Source organism: Strigops habroptila, chromosome 10 (genome assembly GCF_004027225.2).
Source record: "Strigops habroptila isolate Jane chromosome 10, bStrHab1.2.pri, whole genome shotgun sequence".
NCBI lineage: Eukaryota > Metazoa > Chordata > Aves > Psittaciformes > Psittacidae > Strigops > Strigops habroptila.
In genome coordinates, this window is record NC_046359.1 from 25,190,483 (window position 1) to 25,209,670 (window position 19,188).

Here is a 19,188-nt window from a genome sequence, read left to right on the forward strand (position 1 = left end):
CCATGCACTCCATGGAAAAGGAGTTCCTCCAGAATCTATTCTGGGACCTATTCTGTTTAATATCTTTATCAATGACCTGGACGAGGAGATGGAATGAGCCCTCACAAAGCTTGCAGATAATGGCAAACTGCGGGATGCAACTGATAAATTCCAGAGCATGGCTGCCATTCAGGAGGACTGATTACCAGCCTCTGGGAAGACTAATGGCACAGGCAAATAAGAATCTCATCAAATTCAGAAAGATCAAAAGCCAAATCCTATACCTCATACAGGCTAACCCACTGCAATAGTAAATACTCTAGTCTGACTGGCTGTGCTGAAAAGGACATGGGAGTCATACTGAGCAGAAGATGCCATTAGTTGCCTGTCTACCTTCTCAGCAATGAAGGCTAGCAGCATCTGGAGGTGTAGCAACAGGAACTGAGCCAGCAGAACAAGGGAAACAGATTATTCTCGTCTACTTGACCTGTTAGATCACATCTGGCATACTGCATCCCATTATGGACCCAAATACAACATTGATATATCTGAGCAAGTCCATCAGAGGACAACCAAGATGGTCACGAGGTTGGAGCACATGCACCGTACAAGAGGCTGAGGAAATTGGCTTGTTTAGCCTAAGAAGGCTTGGGACTGGGGCGGAATCTAACAGCTCTTTTCAATACCTGAAAAGCAGGTTATGAAAAAGACTGAGCCAGGCTCTTTACTGAGGTGCAAAATGTGAAAAACAAGACAACGGTCAAAAATTGAAACAGGACGTTTCAGATGGACTAGAGGCACTGGAAAACAGGAACACCATGAAAAAAGGAAAATAAAACCCCAAAAGTACACTGTGAGGATAAACACTGAGAAAAGTTCTCAAATTTCCTTTCTTGGAGATTTTCAAGACCAGAGTGCATAAAGCCTTGAGTAGGATGGTCTTTCTTCATAGCTGACCCTATCAGAGGAACAGGCTGGGCTAGATACCTTCCTCAAATCCCTTCCCACCTGAATGGTTCTAAGATTCTAAGACAATGGGACGACTTCTGCAGAAAGCGTGCATACAAGAAACACTCCTGAAACAGTAAGTTCTTTATGCAGTTCTAATGTGTATTTGAGTACCAAGAGTTCTTCTGCTTTTTTCATACTTGGAATTTAGTTGCCATGGTAACACATTCTGACTTGGAGGCTCTCCCCAGCGGTATTCTGAATTCCACAGACTAAAAGCAGCTACTACCCTTTTTTCAAAGGCTCGTATATTTACTCCCTCTGCTACAAATATATTCAATGGCACACTCATGTCTCTGAACTTCAAAGATATGTACTTTAATTCTTAATTATTGATTTATAATCCAAACCCACAGGTCTAATGACTCAGTTTCTGGGGATAGAGCAATTTATGTCATTCTGCAGTCACGGTGTACAGTAAGCCTAAAGAAAATGCTCCTGGAAATTTTTTTCTATTAGGTGGGAGGGTGAGATCAAGGGAGTTTTCAAGCAAGCAAGCCACAGGAAAACATTCAATGAATACAGTTCAATCAGTTGTAGAAGACATTCAGTTCAAAAAAATCTTCTTTCATTAAAATAAATATTGAAGATTTTTTGCCCTAATCTATGTTTATATATAATTTGATTTCTGTTCTGGTCACAGATTTCCTGGTGCTAAAAAAAGAGTCACCACTTTTAGCATTGCACAGTACAGGACATGTTCTAGACCCTTGCCAAAGCTGTAGCTGCCACATAGTGAAACCTCACTTCCCCTCTCAAAGGGGCATCCTTCCCTTGGCTGCCTGTGATATGCAACAGACACGGCTGCAACTCAAACCACTAATAATTCTAGGTAGAATACAAGAAGGAAACGATGACATAGCATTAGCATTTCCATGTCTAGGCAACGCAGGCAGTCTCCTCTGTCGGAAGATACCCTAGATGATAATGTTTCGTGTTGCTGGTTTTTATGGTAAGCTATTCATCCTGTTTGTACTATACATGCAGGAAAGCTCACAAAGAAAGATGAGATTCTGACCCTATATCAGTACAATGCAATACCACACATCACTAAATGCCTATTAGTTTTAAATTATGTAATATTTGGGTTTGTTTTTATTTTTAATTGGCTCTACACACTTGTTGATTATGCAATTATCATTTCTTTGTAACCAATAGTCTAGTTCACCTAACACACTATTTAATAATGAGACTTAATAAAAATCTTCTGAATAAACAGTCGCATAGTTTTTGATATAGGAAAGTAAATATTTTTGCACTGACCAGAAAATAATTCACCAATTGAAAGAGAGGGGAAAAGGACAAGATAGGAAGACAGAGACTATGACCTAAGCAACTATGCATTTTAGTTAATGTATTTTTCTCTTACTCCTTCCCGTGGCCAACAACTTCTGCTGCTACTTAAATTTAAGCTTAAAGTGATGTGAAAATGAGATACTTGCATTTTTAATTATCTCTTTTAAGAAAACTGAATACTATGTCTTCCTGGTTTTCTACTTGAGATGCAATACTTAACTGAGCATTAAAGACACCAAACTCAAAAAGCATCAAACATCAAGTGTGCCAACAATACTTATTCAATTTGTTTCACACAGCAAGATCAATGCTGGACTTGCATTATATATGACATCTATAGCTAGTACACAGACAAAACAGTAGTTTTATTCGGTCTGATTTTGAAACTTTATCTTCAAAGTTTTATAACCATCATAACAATGCCACAAGTAAAAACCAAAACACACAAGGCAGAAATTGGCAGTTATAAAAGAGCTTTCCAGTCTCAGTTGCTTATCAGTCAGTTTGAAGAGACAACTCTAATAAGTGGATGACACTCATTCCTAGCAATACATACCCATGTACCTGGTCTCCGCTGAGAGCTGGTACTCACTGGGGTTTCAACCTTTGCTCCCTGGTACCCTAACTTCAGAAACGTTTCTCTTTTTATCCCATCATCACAGAGAATACAAATTAAGCCCCTGACAACATATTCTAAATTTACAAAGAACAAGAAGCCATTAAGACACGGTTTTGTATGTTTAGATTTTCGGAAACAAAGCCCCCACATTTACAGACAGAGAATCTGAAGTTGGCAAGGACATTTTTTGTCTTCACCACTGAATAATTCTGCTCTCTAATCTATTTCCAAGGTTTCTACATTAGCCAAAAGTTTGTCCTTCATATGCACACAGACATTCACTGGAGAAACAGCCCAATGAACTCAATCCATATCTGAACCCCTTCATTAATCCAACATTGTAAGGCAATGTTCAGATTACTGTGCCTTTATTATATACTCCATGTTCAAGTAAGAACTGGTGCTAATCGTATAGTGAAAAGTAAACCTATCATGAGATGATAGCTTTCTTCAATAAATGTTTCTGTTTTCACAACTAGGCAGATACAAGAAACTGCACCTACTTTGACCACAAGTGAGGCTGCAATTAAATTTCTATTTTAATATAAGTATATGCCTTCAATCTTACAGCTCGACTGTTACTATTATTATGCCTCTGAAATGTAATGTTTTCTGGAATTGCACTGCTGTATCTTGACATATAATTCACGCATTTAATTTTTAACATGCGCCCATTAAATTGAAGTAAGAAGCCAAATGACAGCTACTAAACTAGTCCCCTAATTACTATTTCCAAATGTCATATTCTGAAGAAAATAACTCAGCAAAAGTTTCACTATTGCCCTTAATTTAGAGAAAAATAAACCAACTTACCGTATTGATCCAATCATGTAGGGCTGTGCCAGCTGTACTACAATCGCTCCACTCCCAAGCTGATGGCACGTGTACCCAGAGTCCCAATCATAGTTTTTCGTGTCCCCATTCAATAAGGCATTGCGACTGCGACTTACACCCTCAATCACACTCGCACAGTCTGCAATTGTTGCAACATTTTCAGTGGGAACTGTGAATTAAAAACACAAAGACGATAGACATACACTCAGAAAACAGTCCAGCTAGCACTGGTCTTTATTTCTGGCAAAGAAGTGGGAAAACAAAAAAAAGAGGATGAAAGTATGATCCACACAAGGAAAAGTAACTCTTAATTTAACATGAACTATGAAGCAGAATCAAATGGTACAGATAATTTTTATAGCATTGATCCCAGAATAGCTTGGTAAATGAACAGATGTATTTCTGTCTTAATGATATGAAAGCACTCTTCTAATACAACTGGGGGGGTGGAGGGAGGGGGATAATCTTGTCCAGCAAAACTTTTGAAATTTTCAAACACTTTCTTCCTGTTTTCATGATGAACCCTCCCCTCCCCCCCCCAAAAAAAAATTAAAAGGGTTAGAGAAATAAGTGGGAAACAGTTTAAAGCACTGTTCTGGACTGTGGGAAGTCAGGGCTCAAGGTCTTTGAAACCAGGGCTTTAAATCTCACAGCTCAGAAGATTATTCTCAACACATACCCGTTGGTACTTCTGACAGTCCCTCTGACTGTGATCAGAAACTGCACCCCAGAATTTAGAAAACGAAAAAGCTTTTTAATACTTAGAAAATCCTTCAGTACAAGTATTGGACTACAAGAGGGAAGGAGAGACCAATAGGTCTGCCACACAAATGGAACAGCAAGCGCAGAAGTAATTCTCATTCAGCAAGAGAAAGGAAAAAGGTACGACTGAATGCTGCAAAAAAGAAATTTTAACATCCTGATAGCAAAAGAAAAGAAGCTACTTAGAACCCATCCTCTTGAAAAAAGGAAGGTTTCCCCCCTTGCCCTTAAAGTAGTCTCCTTCTTCCCTTCAAATCAAACAGAAATCATGGTATAGCTTGAACTTGACATAATTTCAGCAATTTTATCAAAGATCAAGACATCAGCTGCTCTGGGAGCACACTGTAAGAAGGAGGTGCATTTTCTTGTGCATACAGTATTTTTCCAGCACTGTTTTGCAAGTGCTTCAACAGTTATTTTTAGAATTACCTATTAATTCCCTTTGTTAGCATGTAATCAAGTATGGTACTTTCTTTCCGTTTGTAATTCAGAGAGCATCCAAAGCAATTCAAAGCTTTCAGAACTTCATCTTCCAGCAAGATGACAGACGAACATAAACAAAAGCACTACGTAAGATGTCCTAGTCAGGTCCAGCACTTTCCCAAAAAGCTCAGTTTTCAGCTAACCGCCTCAACTTTTCAAACTCTCTTTACTCTTTATCTTGATCAAAAATTAATATTAACAAGTCTGAAAAATTATGCTCTCTGAACATGTAAAAATCAAGGTTGCCTGTTGAGCCTCGGGGGGGGGGGGGATGTTAAAAGCATTAATGGTTTTACCTAAATGATAACAAAAATTCTTTCAGCACAGGCTGTATTAAAAAAAGCTGAGATTTTGTGTCAACCTCTAATAACGGACAATCAATCTCTGTGCTATTGCAACTTAAAAGAGAGAAGAAAAAATAAGTTATCAAAATTATCTGACAGACAGTGATCAATTTAACAAAATTTCCAAATTCACAATATCTAATACCAAAGATTTTTGAAAATCAGAAGAAGAACAAATAAGCCAAAACAAGAATGGCACAAACCCCCTAGAAATACAGAAACCAGCACAGTGGATTTTCACAAGAAAACAAATGATGCGTAGTATGGGTGCAAATGTACCATTTTAAGCCCACTGTGCACTGATAACTTAATTACATACTTTTAACAGTTGTTTGTAAAATACGTATAACATATGAAAATGGCTGACGTACAGCTATGTGAAATTTCAGAGCTAACTGTGAGAGTCTTCAGCACCCCAAAAAGTAGATAATTTTTCCATAAAGAGCTAGGATTTTAAGCGTGCTAGTGCTGTCAGGAGCATAATCTTAAGGAAACCACCGCCCAACCAACTCACCATAAAACACAGAGGGGAAAAAAGTGCAAGCGCGTTGCCAAGAAATAATCGAAGTCAGTGGAAAAGCAACAGTCTCTGAGAAATCTACTATGCTATCAAAAGTATTAGCATCTTTGTTTGCTCATTAAAGAAATTACTAAAAAGACATATTATTCTAGAAACCTCTTGATTCCTTATTACTAAAAAGAGACATTCAGAAATTCCCATATTCTTATGGGGGAGCAGGTGGTAGAGAGCAGAATATTTCACTTGGAACGTTCTGAACAAAGAAAAGACTAACAACACAAACTAACAGTACTGCCATCAAAAAAAGTTTGCCTTGGTTTCCTTTTCTTCTCCTCTTCCTTGGCAGCAAGGGAACTTCTTTGAGTATCCATTTTATATAGGCATTAAAGCATCTTCAATATACGGCACCTTTTTTCTTTTTTTTTTTCCTTTTTTTTTTTTTTTTTTTTTTTTTTTAGGAAGAGGAAGCTACTTCAATCTTGGATAAAAGAACAATCAGAAGATGAAGTGTCAAAATCAACGTTCATGTTGAGGCTCTGTGGCACGTTCCGGACACCCTCTGAGCTATGTGAGGCATTAATTGAACATAGTACAGCTCAGTTCAACCAACATCATACCTGCATGTCCTCTGATCATCATCCTGCTCCTTCTCACATTTAGATTTCTGCACTAATCCATGACATCCTAAGAAGATGTTACCCTGATTAGTCAAACTCCTTAACAACCATCCAGAAACTGCATTAGTGTGTTTTTAATACAATTCTGTGGTCTTCCCTACAATGGTTAATTAGAATGTGATTCTAACTAACTGCAGTGTGCAGAAGGTGCCATACTGTTCCTTCTCTCTAAGGGGGGGTCTGCCACTCCCTGTTTCGAATGTTCATTATCATCTTTTATATCCGCTTGATAAATTTATTAAAAATACCATCTGGTAGGGACTCTGCTCTGTTCTGTGTTTTCAAACCTTCTGGTTCTCTTCATTTTTCCCATTAGAATTTCTGCTTCAATTTAGTTCACTTGTTTACAAAAACGTACTGGCAAAACCAATAGTTTTGTTCCTATTTTTAGCTTTTTTTTGTTTCCACCAGCTATCCAGCTTTTACAGTAACCAATGTTCTAAGAGAAAACAAAAGAGGGGATTACAAATGCAGAAATTCTTTTTTTCCACTGTTCACACAGCAGTTTCACTGTGATAAATCTGATTTGCTTTTATGGAACAGAAAAGATGTGCGTTAGCAAAGCATACACATTCTGTAAGCAAACAAAAGGAGAAGATGATTGAGGTTACAGGACAAGAGCATCAAAATATTGATTAAGACTTCCTTTCTAATCTCCTAGTCTTACACTACACTATGAAGCAACGAACAGCTTGGCAGTATATTTAATTCTGGGAATAGTATTTTTACAAAGGATTGTCATTTTCAAGGCATGGCCTAAGGGCCAACTATACCAGCTATATTTAAAGATAAGACAGATACGTTATTCAATTGTCCTTAGAGATCTCACAGGAGAAAAATGTACTAGGAGTGTGCAGTAGTCTCAGTCATATTTATTTATCACTCATTAAGCTTTTCTTTTTCCTTCTTCTTCTCCTTAATTTTTAGCATACTTGATTTTCCATAGGAACTTTTTTTTCCCCTGAAGTACTCAGAAAAAAAAACCAGTGCAGTCACTGTTAAGTGGCTTCAATATCTGAGTGTAAAATACTTCCTTTCATCTCCCAGTCTGCACAGGTCAGGTTTTGCTTTCCATCCATCCCCTGTAACTTCACTGCAATCAATTGGTTAACATAGCACGGTGGGAGGTGGGAATTACAGAAAATCCTCAAATAACTCCTTGTAACACAGGAAGGAACAAAATGGAGTGGATTCCTGTACCAGCTCACAAAACCAGCATTAATGCACCTTAATTCAATTACTAAAATAAACATACAGAGAAACAACAGATCTACTAAGTGGTCTTATTTTATAGGAAGGCAGCAACTTAAAGCATTATGGACTGTTGAACATATTTATACTGCACTCTAGGCAACAGTCAGTCAAAGGTTCTCACCTCAAATGTCATCATTGCAAAACAACTGCTCATTTTACTGAATTCTCTTAAGGCACTTATGAAATCATAACCATAAAGAAAAATATATTTTCTTTATTATTTAATTTATTATGTTTAAACAGTATGAAAAAGTGATTTTTCTCATGCTGACATCTGTTAAATGCTCAGCTTTCAATTGCTCCATTTTTAATTGCAAAATCACATTCCTTCCCTACCTGAACATCTACTGAGCTGACAGAAGTTTCCTGTCTAGAAAGTGACAATTAGAAAAAAGCAAGCAGAGAGAGAGAAAAAAAACCCAAAACCCCACAACAAAACCAAACACAACAAAACCGTTCCCACAACAAAAAGACTTATGTATGTCAGAATTATCCTAGGGCTTGCTTTTATTGTATTAAATAATTAAAAGAATATTGGGAATTCTGCTTTCATTATTTTCCACATGCTAAAAGATTTGTTAAGTCTGATCTTTAATCAGTATATGAATTAGCACTTGTTTATTTGCTACATGGCAGAAAATACAACATTTACAGACTTTTCAGTTAACTAAAAGTACAGTTACAAAGTCCTGTCTTCTCATCCCCATACGCTTTATTTTCTTGAGCTGAAACTTGCTGATGACATTGCTACATTTTATTTGAATCTTCAACAAGAAATCAATCATGAACTCAAGAAATATCAAATTCAAACAAATATCAACAGTATTTCCACCTGTTTCAGTGAAAAGCTTTCTGCAAGCCATATTTAGCCAGAAAAGAAAACTCATTTGTCTATGTTCAATTATTAGTTTGGAATCAAATAACTTCAGAGAACGCTGATTTTTCAGTTGATATCTGCTAGAGTTTGTGATTTCTGATCCAATAAATTAGAACAAAGGCATTCAAGTCATAAGAATTGGCCATACTTTTAATTGCCAACCAATTCGTTAGCTACAGGGCTCTTTCATTAAACATTCTGCCTGAAGAATGCCCTCAGAAATAGCGATTGTTTCAGAAGAGCCTAGAAAGTACACGGCCCTCATTGCAGCACTGGAAATAGGAAGAAAAGATAAAGGGGGGAAGAAAAAAAAAGTAACTGATACAAACAGATTTCTGTTGAAGAATGGACAGCAGTAACTAACCCGACCATGTGGCTGTCCTTTCCCACAGAAAGAGGAAAAGAAAAAATCCTTGCAGTATTTAGATCATCTTCAAATTTTCATAATCTCCTCAGGCTATGCTTGCAAGAAAGCTGACTTACATTGCTGGGTAAACCTACATGGTTTCAAAAGAACACTAACCTTTAAAAAATGAGAAGAAACAAAATATGATAGCTTTAAGTGGAGTCGACATTAAACTAGATGCAAAAAATAGCATCTCTCACTGCTTCCTTGGAGAGACATAGAGCAGTCTTTTACAAAGCTGAACCACACACTAGGAAACCGATAGGACTGGTTTCTCTCTGTTATATTTTTTTTTTTTTTTTTTTTTAATAACTGCCAAAGGTAAAAGCCAAGTGAATGATTATTTATTCATTTCATTTTTTCCCTTTTAAAACAAGTTCCAAGGCATTGGACAGCACACAAATGAAGGTTCATAATGATTCATAAGTACTAAACAGCATTCCCCAGAGGGTGGCCAAGGACATTCCAGTGTTTTATATCCATCTCCTGCTCTTCAGTCATTACTCGCTGTTCTCCTTTCGTGTGCAATGTACAAGTTACAAGATAGTCTGATAGACTGAGACAGACTACAGATAAACACAACTTCATATAAAAGCTTTTCACATTGCACTCCCTATGACCCTGACCAGGCTCAAAATAGGATGGTAGGCTGGTCAAGTGACACGCCTGCATAGTCCTTGACTGCCCCACAGCACCAAGTACTGATAAGAGGACTATGTGAAGTTATAAATATTTTCCCTTGAGGCAGAAAAAAGAGGAATTGGTTCCTATATTTAGGTGAAAAAACCCCAAACAAAACAAAACCACAAGCCCCCTCCCACCCCCAAAAAACCCGCAAACCAAAAGTGGCATTATACAGAAGCTGCCCCTGACCCACTGCTGTAGCTTCTTGTCACTGGGTAGATTAGATGCTTTTACGAAACAGCACATCACACTGGGTACTGCTTCAGCTTCCAAAGAAGTAAGTCTCTAGCTTGTGAAAATCTTCATTTGTTTTGGATTCGAGATTAAATATTAATGACTAAAGGCCATTCAAAATTTCAGAAGTGGAAGTTCACTAAAAAGCAAACACTATACTTTTGAGATTGAAAAAATATTTACATCCCTGTTAAATAAAATGGTTACATCAATCTCATGAAACTAATAAGTTATCAGTGCTACATACTTACATATTTAGAGATAATACTATGCCGAAAGGAAAATGACATCTCAACCCCAACATCTGTGTTAGGGAATAATTTCATATGACTGAATTAATTTCTGTCACCTCATTTTACAAGACGACCAAGGGTAAACCAATACTAGAACACCAGACAGCATTAGAAAGAGCATTTCCTGCTACGTTTACTTCAAAACTGCTTCTCAACTACCAATGGGTCATGTCACTACTGCATACAGTATTGTACAAAGTAACTGTATAAATTATCTTCCATATTAACTTCTAAATGTAATATGTCAACAACTTGTCATGAAAACCTTACATGCAAAACCACAGCAACATAAAATTGCTGTTATCAGGAAACGGTGCTTCATTTTTATTATTTGTTTACCAGCCTTCTAATCTTCACTTTACAGTGACAGCCATTACATAGATACTACGTATCAGTAGTAATATATCTGATAAATTACTCTCTTTGTATATGCAGCTTTCTGACCAAGTTGAATAGGTTTCACAAAAATTAAATAAATAACTACCCTTAAATCTCCACGTAAGATCCCTGAACAAATACCCCTGTGGCCTTATTTCTTTGGAATGAGGTTTCAAATGACAAACTCTTTGCATGTGATCTTCAGTGTTGTTTTGGTAGAACTAGGGGTCACAAAGTCCTTCTGAAAGGACCATAGGGCCTTCAAGGGCTTACCAACATTTCATTTTCTTAATAAAACAGGTTATAGATACAGCAGCTGTGTTTGTTCTAACCTAATCTAATAGCACATGTGATACCGTTCGGGATAAAGATTGAACCAATAGTTTCACCTAATACTGCTTTTCAAGAGTTGAGGATGAAAGCTTCTACATGCAGTCAAGCTTTAAAGCAACATACTCTGATTACTGCATTTTGACATATTTTGTGGAGCTTTCCGAACTGCTTTCACAGCTTTCTGAAGTGCTTTACCCTATCTGGTCAGTGCAGAAATAGAAAGAAACATTGCAAATCCTCATTAGAGTAATAAAACAGATCTATGCCAACTACCCCATTGGTAGTCATACAGATTTTTTTACAGAAGTGGAACTGGGACAGCCTGCTTGTTCAAGGGAGCCAGACGACATGCTATCTTACAGTAACATCACAGCTATGTAAACCAAAGCACTACATGGATGGAAGGTCACTTGCCGCACCAGAGCTGCTGAGAATATTTTTGAATTGGTAATACTGATGGCCACAAATTCTGGTGGAACAGCTATTGTGCCCCTGTACCATTTCACAACTGGACTGCCCTCAACTAGCCCCCAAATCTTTCAATTTTCTCCTTTCTCACCATAAATTCTGCAGTGTCATACATATATATCCAACTGTTGCTGCCTTATTTACTATTGGAAGTTGGTCCATACCTCTCTTTCAATTAACTACTCACTGAATTCTCTTTTAATTTCCTATCAATTGTACTGGCTACCATCCCTTCAGTATAAAAAGCTGTAGAGCCCTACAGGCCCCACTTTGCTTACTGTAGATCACTTCAAATGACTCACAGATACAACAGCTTGATTGACCCATACTGAATGACAGCATAGTTCTACTGATCACTATGAACAACAACTATTATGTAGTCCAAACCCTACTTCCCTGCAAGATTCTGTAACTACAAAAAAAAATTTCATAAACGCATAAATTTTAATTAAGCCATATAAAGTCTTCATCCCGTAGATTATCTTTAAAACACATGAAATGCTGAAACAGATCAAATAGTTTGTCTCACCAAAATGCTCACTAAGCCACAAAATATCATTGAGTATCTGAGACACAAGTCAATTACAGTACAAGTACACTTCATGAACATACACAGATTCACTACCTTTGCCTACTGTTACGACCAAACAATCTTTGAGTTAATACAAGGAAGAAAAAAAAAGAAAAAGAAACCAAATACATTACTTGTGTCCTAAATTAAGTATTTGCTAAGTAAGACCAATAAACCAAATACATATAGATCTATGCACCACTTATTTCCTCACACTAACTCTGATTTTGTATAAAGTTTTTAAAAATTCATAGCTGGCAGTGATAAATATGAAATTTAGCTCAAAGGTTTTAATAAACTTGAATATTTTGTTTCTGCACTAGCTAGCTTACCAAGGTAGATGCTTTCTTTAAATACAGTTCTTCCTTAATGCTTATTCTACTTTGCTGTCAATAGCAATTGCAATACTATTTGCAAACTCCCTAAAATAAAAGGAAAACTTTCTATTTGCATTATGGGATAGACTGACATTTTGGGACTATAGAACATAAAAATTAGTCAAGTCTGATTTGTCAGGCTACTTATTCTATGCTTAAAAAAAACCCCAAACATTAAATTACACAGCAAACCTCATGATATCAGCTGTAACCATACGATGCCTTTGTATAACACATGGGGCATGGGCTGAGGGAATTGGTCCCCAGTTTTCCACAGCTGAATATTACAGCTTTCTCAGGAAAAAAAAAAGAAAAAAAAAAGAAAAGAAAAAGAAATATGTCTTAGAGTATCTTCTCTCTCACTCTTTTTTGAAAACTGTTTTCTTTCCCAGCTATTATACATGCAAAATTAAAATCTAAATATATGTTTAAAACCAGCATGAACTTAAGAACGTTGCTGAAATTCTCAATTTCATGCCAGAAATAAACTGTGCGAAACCACCACCTAGACAACTACTGAAAAGGGCACAAAACTCTTCCCAATGATCTCAGTTGCATGAGTTTATACGGAAGAAAGCACAGAAATCACCCTGTTTGGACTACTAAAAAGAAGATATTAAACCTTACTTTGACATAGTTTATCGTTCAGTATTGTTGGTCTGTTGAGGATTTCTACCTTAAGTAATGCAGCACTATGTAGAGGTACTTAAATCAGTATTATATAAACTGTTCAGCTCTCCAGAGGTAACAGAACTCCATCAATGTGGCGCTCTGAGAACAAGGGCACCAATATAACGTTCTGCCATGGTTAAGTGTGTCTATGATTCTTTGGGGGAAAATCAACACCTGAGAGTTTACTTTCAGCAGCTGAAACTAGGCTGTATAGGAGTCCCTAAATGCCCAAATACATCTTCACTGCAATAAATAGCTCTGGTTACTCCATCCTCATTACAGAACTCAAGCTAACCTAGTGGGAGGCAAGAGCAATGACATGCAAAGAAAAATTGGATTAGCAGCACAGAGTGACTCAATTACCAGTGACTTTGTCTGCAGTAGTTGATTTATTTTGAACTTGAGCATTCCTGCAGCATCACTAATTAATCCACAAAACTGGAATTTCAAAGAAGTCACAAGAACTAGCCAACCAATTCTCTGCTTACAGCATCACTTAACTCAAGTTAGAGACTTCTGTGTGGGAACAGCAGTAGAGTAAGCATGCAGTGATGGCCAGTCTTAAAAGGCAAGCATTTGCAACAGTTCATGTAAAAGGAGGACAGTTTTATCTCTTACCTATCAGACCTTTCTCAAGAGTAAACGTTTTGTTCGTGAACATGCATTCAAATGCCACAATGTGGAAAACTTTGTTCACTGTGTTGTGCGTCCCAACAATTCGAATATACCTACAAAGAAAAAAAAAATAAAAATGTAAGTAGCACAAGTTAAGCATGACAAACTTCTGTGCACTAAAATAACAAATGATTCGGCTGGACTGTATTGTGCAGACCTGTGAGAACTGAGTAACTGTTAAAAAAATAAAATAAAATAAGGAGTTAAAAGCGTATAAATTTCACAGCAAACTTCCATCTACTAAGGATGCTGGCTCCAGTATGATTTAAGAAAAAAAATAAATAGTTAAAGAGCTGTGACATCTATCAAAAATATCTTTTTGGACTACTTTGCCAAGAAAAGCAAAATGAGGGACCTTCTGGTTCAGAAATGGTCTGTTAGTGCAAATGTGTGACCATGGAAGCTTTAAATAACAACAAAAATAATAATTCCCTTTATAGACTACTCTGCACCAGAATGAAAGATTTCATACAGGCAGAACAAACCCAACAAATCAGTGAGGCTTCTCTGCAGAAGCCAAAAATTAATTCCATTTTAACATGACTGTTACTAATTCTAACACTGGATGTAGAGGGTATCAATGTCTTTGCTGGTGTATCCTTTATTAATAACAAAAAAATAATTCTGATCAGTCAAGTGTTATGAAACAGAGCTAGCTCTGGGTTCCATTTCTGGTTATATAACTTATACTTCTAGACTCTAATTGAAAATCAAATAGAGCTGCTCTTGAACACTGTAACCTATTCACCTTCAGTATCACTCTGGAGGCTTCACCTTCTATAAACAGCCATTAACCTCTGATTCAGCCTGATTCACCCAATTTCTGAAGAGATTAAACAGTTCTTACTATAAATTTTGAAAAATCCTAAATGGAATGTTGTTCACCATCCCAATAAATGTTGAACAAGCAACAGAGAAAACTACCTAAACCAAATATCATTAACCCATAAAATGGGCTACCCACACCACAGAAAGCTTTGTATTAAATTAATTCATTTCAATTAAGAACTATTAGGATGTATGAACCGTAATATCCTCAGTCTGCTGTATAAAACCACCTTTCAGTTATGTAATATAATTATAGTTCCAACATAATGGCCATTTACCAACAGCATCATTTTGGCTTGTGTTCTTCATCATACCAAGTTGAAAAGATACACGGCTTTCAGTCCTGAGATTTTTTTTTTAGACAATAAAAACCCTCATAGCTCTTTACTAATGTCCAACCTCCTCCTATACTTCACTTTAGTGCCTTATGAAAGAGCTCTTATAAGCAAGCTTCAATGACTGTTACTACTGATATTCATTTGTCTTTACCATGCATAGAAAAAATCCACCCATTACATGCAAATGACTGCAAAAGACAACTAAGTTACCTGAATATCATCACTAAAATTGCCAGTGTTTTTGACCTCTGGTCCTTTTAGCTTATGTAATAGCTTCATTTTAAAAAAATTATATATTTTGATTAAAATTATAAAACTGATATACAATATGCTCAAAATTTCACTTAAAAGTATTTTAATTATCATGACTTTAAACAAAGAAGAATGATAAGCTACTCCATAATGAATATTATCTCATAGATCAACTAACTATCACAGTAGCAAATTTCTTGCAAGTAGGAATGTAGAAAAATTTGCACATAGAAAAATTAAAAGTGGCAAAACGGGAGAAAATATTTATTTTTCATAAAGAAGGTGAAGCTATATTTTAGGGGTAAAGTAGAACTTTTCCCTCACTATGTAACTGTGACGAGTGCCTGCAAAGAGCATCGCAGGAATCTTTGCTGAGAGTCAGGGAAACAGCACTTTTTTTTCCCAGACCTGCCCATGTGAGTTGCTGAAAAAGGTTGTATGTGAAATGCCACATTTTGGGATTCACATTATTAAGGCAAAACTCTATCAGCCTCAGTTTTTCATAACATGCTGAGGTTATTTTGCACTGCTTTTTAAGTGGCACACAGCCAGCTACAACCATAGCAAAAGCATGGTGGACACACAGGAGCAAGACCCCAAGGTTTCTGCTCACAAAGCTGACCTAGCAAAACTGGCAGTGAAAATCCATTGACAAGATTATGATAAAATTATACAGGGGGCTAAGAGTTTGTTGTTCAGAGAATGTTAAACTGAAATTTGAAAGAACCTTTCAGTTTTAGGAGGTCTGACAGACATCTTCAGCTGATGTATGCCTCCTCCTTAAAGTTACAAGCACAGAAGCATTTAATTCAGTCTTTTCAGATTATTTTCTTTTTGTCAATTCACAAGTACAGTAGAAACCCTAAACACACAGGCAACGACCAGGATTCAGCAACAGTAAACTTTCTCATTCTACCCAGTATCAGAAGCACAGAATTCAACTGAACACAAGAACAATCTTGAAACGTTTCTAAGTGCATGCAGAGGCTGGCTCGCCACTGAGACTCCCTGTCTCCCTCAGACAAGAAAGGTATTGATTGAGTTGTGCTGCTTGGACAAAACTAGCTCCAGGCTAACCAACAGAGCATGACTAATGGAGATACTGTGACATACTTCAGTTACGCTTCCTTGCTTTAAAGAGTTTAGAGAATAAACAAAGTAACAATATAAACACAAGGAACTGTTTCATAATTACTTTTAAAAGCTAATTTATTTAGGTTTTTGGTTTGGTTTTTTTTTTTGTGTGTTATGAAATTGTAACACTGGTGAAAAGCTCTTGATTGTTTTTGGCTTTTATAGTTTGGGTTTTTTTTGAAATATACCGGGAAGGTGAAAGACACACAAGACTGGAATAGTTTGCCATGGGAAAAGCATCTTTATCATACCACACACTTAGGTTAAATAACATATCACTCAGAGGTTAGCAAAGTTCTCTGCCAACAGGTAGAAAGGCACAAAGCTTATTCTTGTATGCTAAATAGCCTATCAGTTATTTTGAACAATAGGTGACAATGTTTCACATTGCTGGAAAGCTAAAATTTTGTTGCAATATAAAACAAAATCCCAACCCTTCAAATAATAATGTATACATTAATCTTCTGAAGCACATTATTTCCATGTAAAATTATTGCAAGGTAGAACATAATGATATGACAAACCCCATTCTTTCTCTCCAGTACGATACATATATTTTATGCTTTCCTTATCTCTCTCAAGGTGAACAATCAGCATGATTTCCTGCCTGAATCTTGCATTCTTCTACTTGGTGGAAATTAAAACTAAAGCAATCTTCAAAATTACTTTAAACACTCTAATTTCTAAAATCAAATTCTCGGATTTTGCACAGAAATTGTAGTTTATTATTCCATTTGATGCAAGATACTAAAGCCTCCATAGCCTGAGACTGTAGAGATAATCTTCCTTCAAATAAGGCAGAATTTATTAGAAATGCCTAGTACCACCAGGTAAACAAGCTATATCTGAACTTCAAATATCACCAATGAAGAGCAATATTGAATGTATATAACCTGTTTCAGAAAAGTGAAATGAAGACATTATAAATACTGTAGCAGTACATCTTAATGAGGAGAACACCAAACAAAGAGTTGGCTCAGAAAAAAAATTGTGAGGAAAAATTGCAGTGTGGACAACTTCAAATGAGCAACAAAGTCTCAATTCAAAGCATACAGATTTCAGAAATTTAAAATGCCTGTTATAGCTCATGGCATGCTTGAACATGTGCAAACTTTCCTAAGCAGTCTTCTGCCAGACAGAAATGCAACTGAGTCATGATTTAAAATAAAAGTATCTATCAGGCAATCAAGACTATGTCTACCATCTTTTTTTTTTTTTAGTGATTTGTTAGCTGGAATGTAAGAGTACAGGCAACAAAATCAATATAAATAGTTATTCAGCACACACAACTTTGATAAATGCTTAAAATGCATGAAACATTCTGTGTGATCACTCAGGTTTTAGAACATACTGTAGTGGTTTTGGCTGTGATACAGTTAAATTTCTTCACAATACCTTGTAAGGTGCTGTTTTGTATTTGTGCTGAAAACTGTGTGGATAACACTGAGACATTTCAGTTATCCTTCTGTCTACTTGGAGTCCAAAGCCGGGACCTCTTTCTGCAGAACCACTGTAAACACCAGTGCTGATAATCCCTCTTTATATATCTGTTATTTAAGGCATTTGATCAGAAAGGTTGAAATTCAACTCCTTTTTTTAATAGGACTTCAAACCTAAGGAGAGGTCCCTAGCCAGAAGGAGTCACACTAGACCGTGACACAACATTCTCTGGTGCCATGCTATGCATGGCAGAAAAGATGTGAGGCTACTCGGTGGATCAGAGAAAAGTATCCAACAGCTCTTTTTTCACCCAGGAAACACAGTTCATGTCCTGTACATTGAAACAGCCGTAGGTTGAACACCCTACCCCCTCCCAAAGGCTCTTCTTATGAAATCACTAGAAGACACCATTATGAGATCAATGAATCTTAAGACGGCAGGAGCGAACAATTTCAGTAACCATGTATCTTTCAGAGTCCACCTTTAGAAGTTTAACTGTCTTAACATTTACTTTCTATTTATACGTTTATGCATTTTAAAGTACTAAAATCTGAATTAACTACATGGGTTGATTAATTAGGCATCCACGTGGCAACAGCCCTTATCCATCCCCTATTTTTCCCCAGAGCACTTCTCCACCTTTGCATGAAACTATGACTTGAGCACAGTGTTCTGACAACAAACAGTAAAATTTCTGAACAACTACATTAGGTTTTACTTCTGCTCTCTACATTTGTACAGCTGACATATTTAATTTGGATAACAGCTGCTGCTGAGCATACCACTGATTCAACTGTGAATACCCCAACCTGGAGGACTACCAATACCGAAGCTCAGCTGCCTGCCTCAGGACAGTACATAGGACATCTGACTCAAGCATAAAAACATGCATACTCTGGGATCCATTTTAATCCTTCATTATAATAATACCACAAAGATACAAACTCTAGAATATATTAAGCACAGATTCCAGTCCCTTGTGAATATTAAGAAAGAAGACTAAGTAAGGAGAGGTAAAGGAAATGAACTGGTATTTTGCACTGATATCCACTCCAAGTTACTATTAAAGCAACCCAGAAGAGCAATAGAGAACTAAAATAACTAAATCCAGTATGTGCAAACCCAGCTCTAAAGAACTTGGCATTTAAAGTTCCTTTGTGGAGCATTTGGTCTGACCAACCAGTGCTAGTCCTACATACTTCTATCTCCTCTAACTACTTGGAAACTGCCAACATTCACATTCTGATCACTGCCACTGAGATGCATGAGATAGATACAGCCCCCCCCCACAAGGGCATTAGAAGACGTTCTGTTTCTCTTCTAGTGGAAAAGGAAACACTGCTATTCACCACCATCTAAACTCCATTTATTGACAACTCCATAAAACATATAATCCTTCAGACTCACACAGCTGAATCAACAGACGCATGACAACAGGACAGAAAAAAAAAA

The 19,188-nt window shown here is 36.7% G+C and overlaps 1 protein-coding gene across 2 annotated transcripts in view; it reads right to left on the reverse strand.

Moving 5' to 3' along the window:
• The window catches only part of BTBD9 (BTB domain containing 9), a 128,781-nt gene that overhangs the window by 37,671 nt on the left and 71,922 nt on the right, over positions 1-19,188 (reverse strand). For both annotated transcript variants that reach the window (XM_030499211.1, XM_030499212.1), the window contains 2 exons: positions 13,688-13,797; positions 3,716-3,905 (listed from right to left, as the gene is read on the reverse strand). In XM_030499211.1, coding sequence (XP_030355071.1) covers positions 3,716-3,905; positions 13,688-13,797 — 300 coding nt within the window. The remainder of the gene's footprint in view (positions 1-3,715; positions 3,906-13,687; positions 13,798-19,188) is intronic.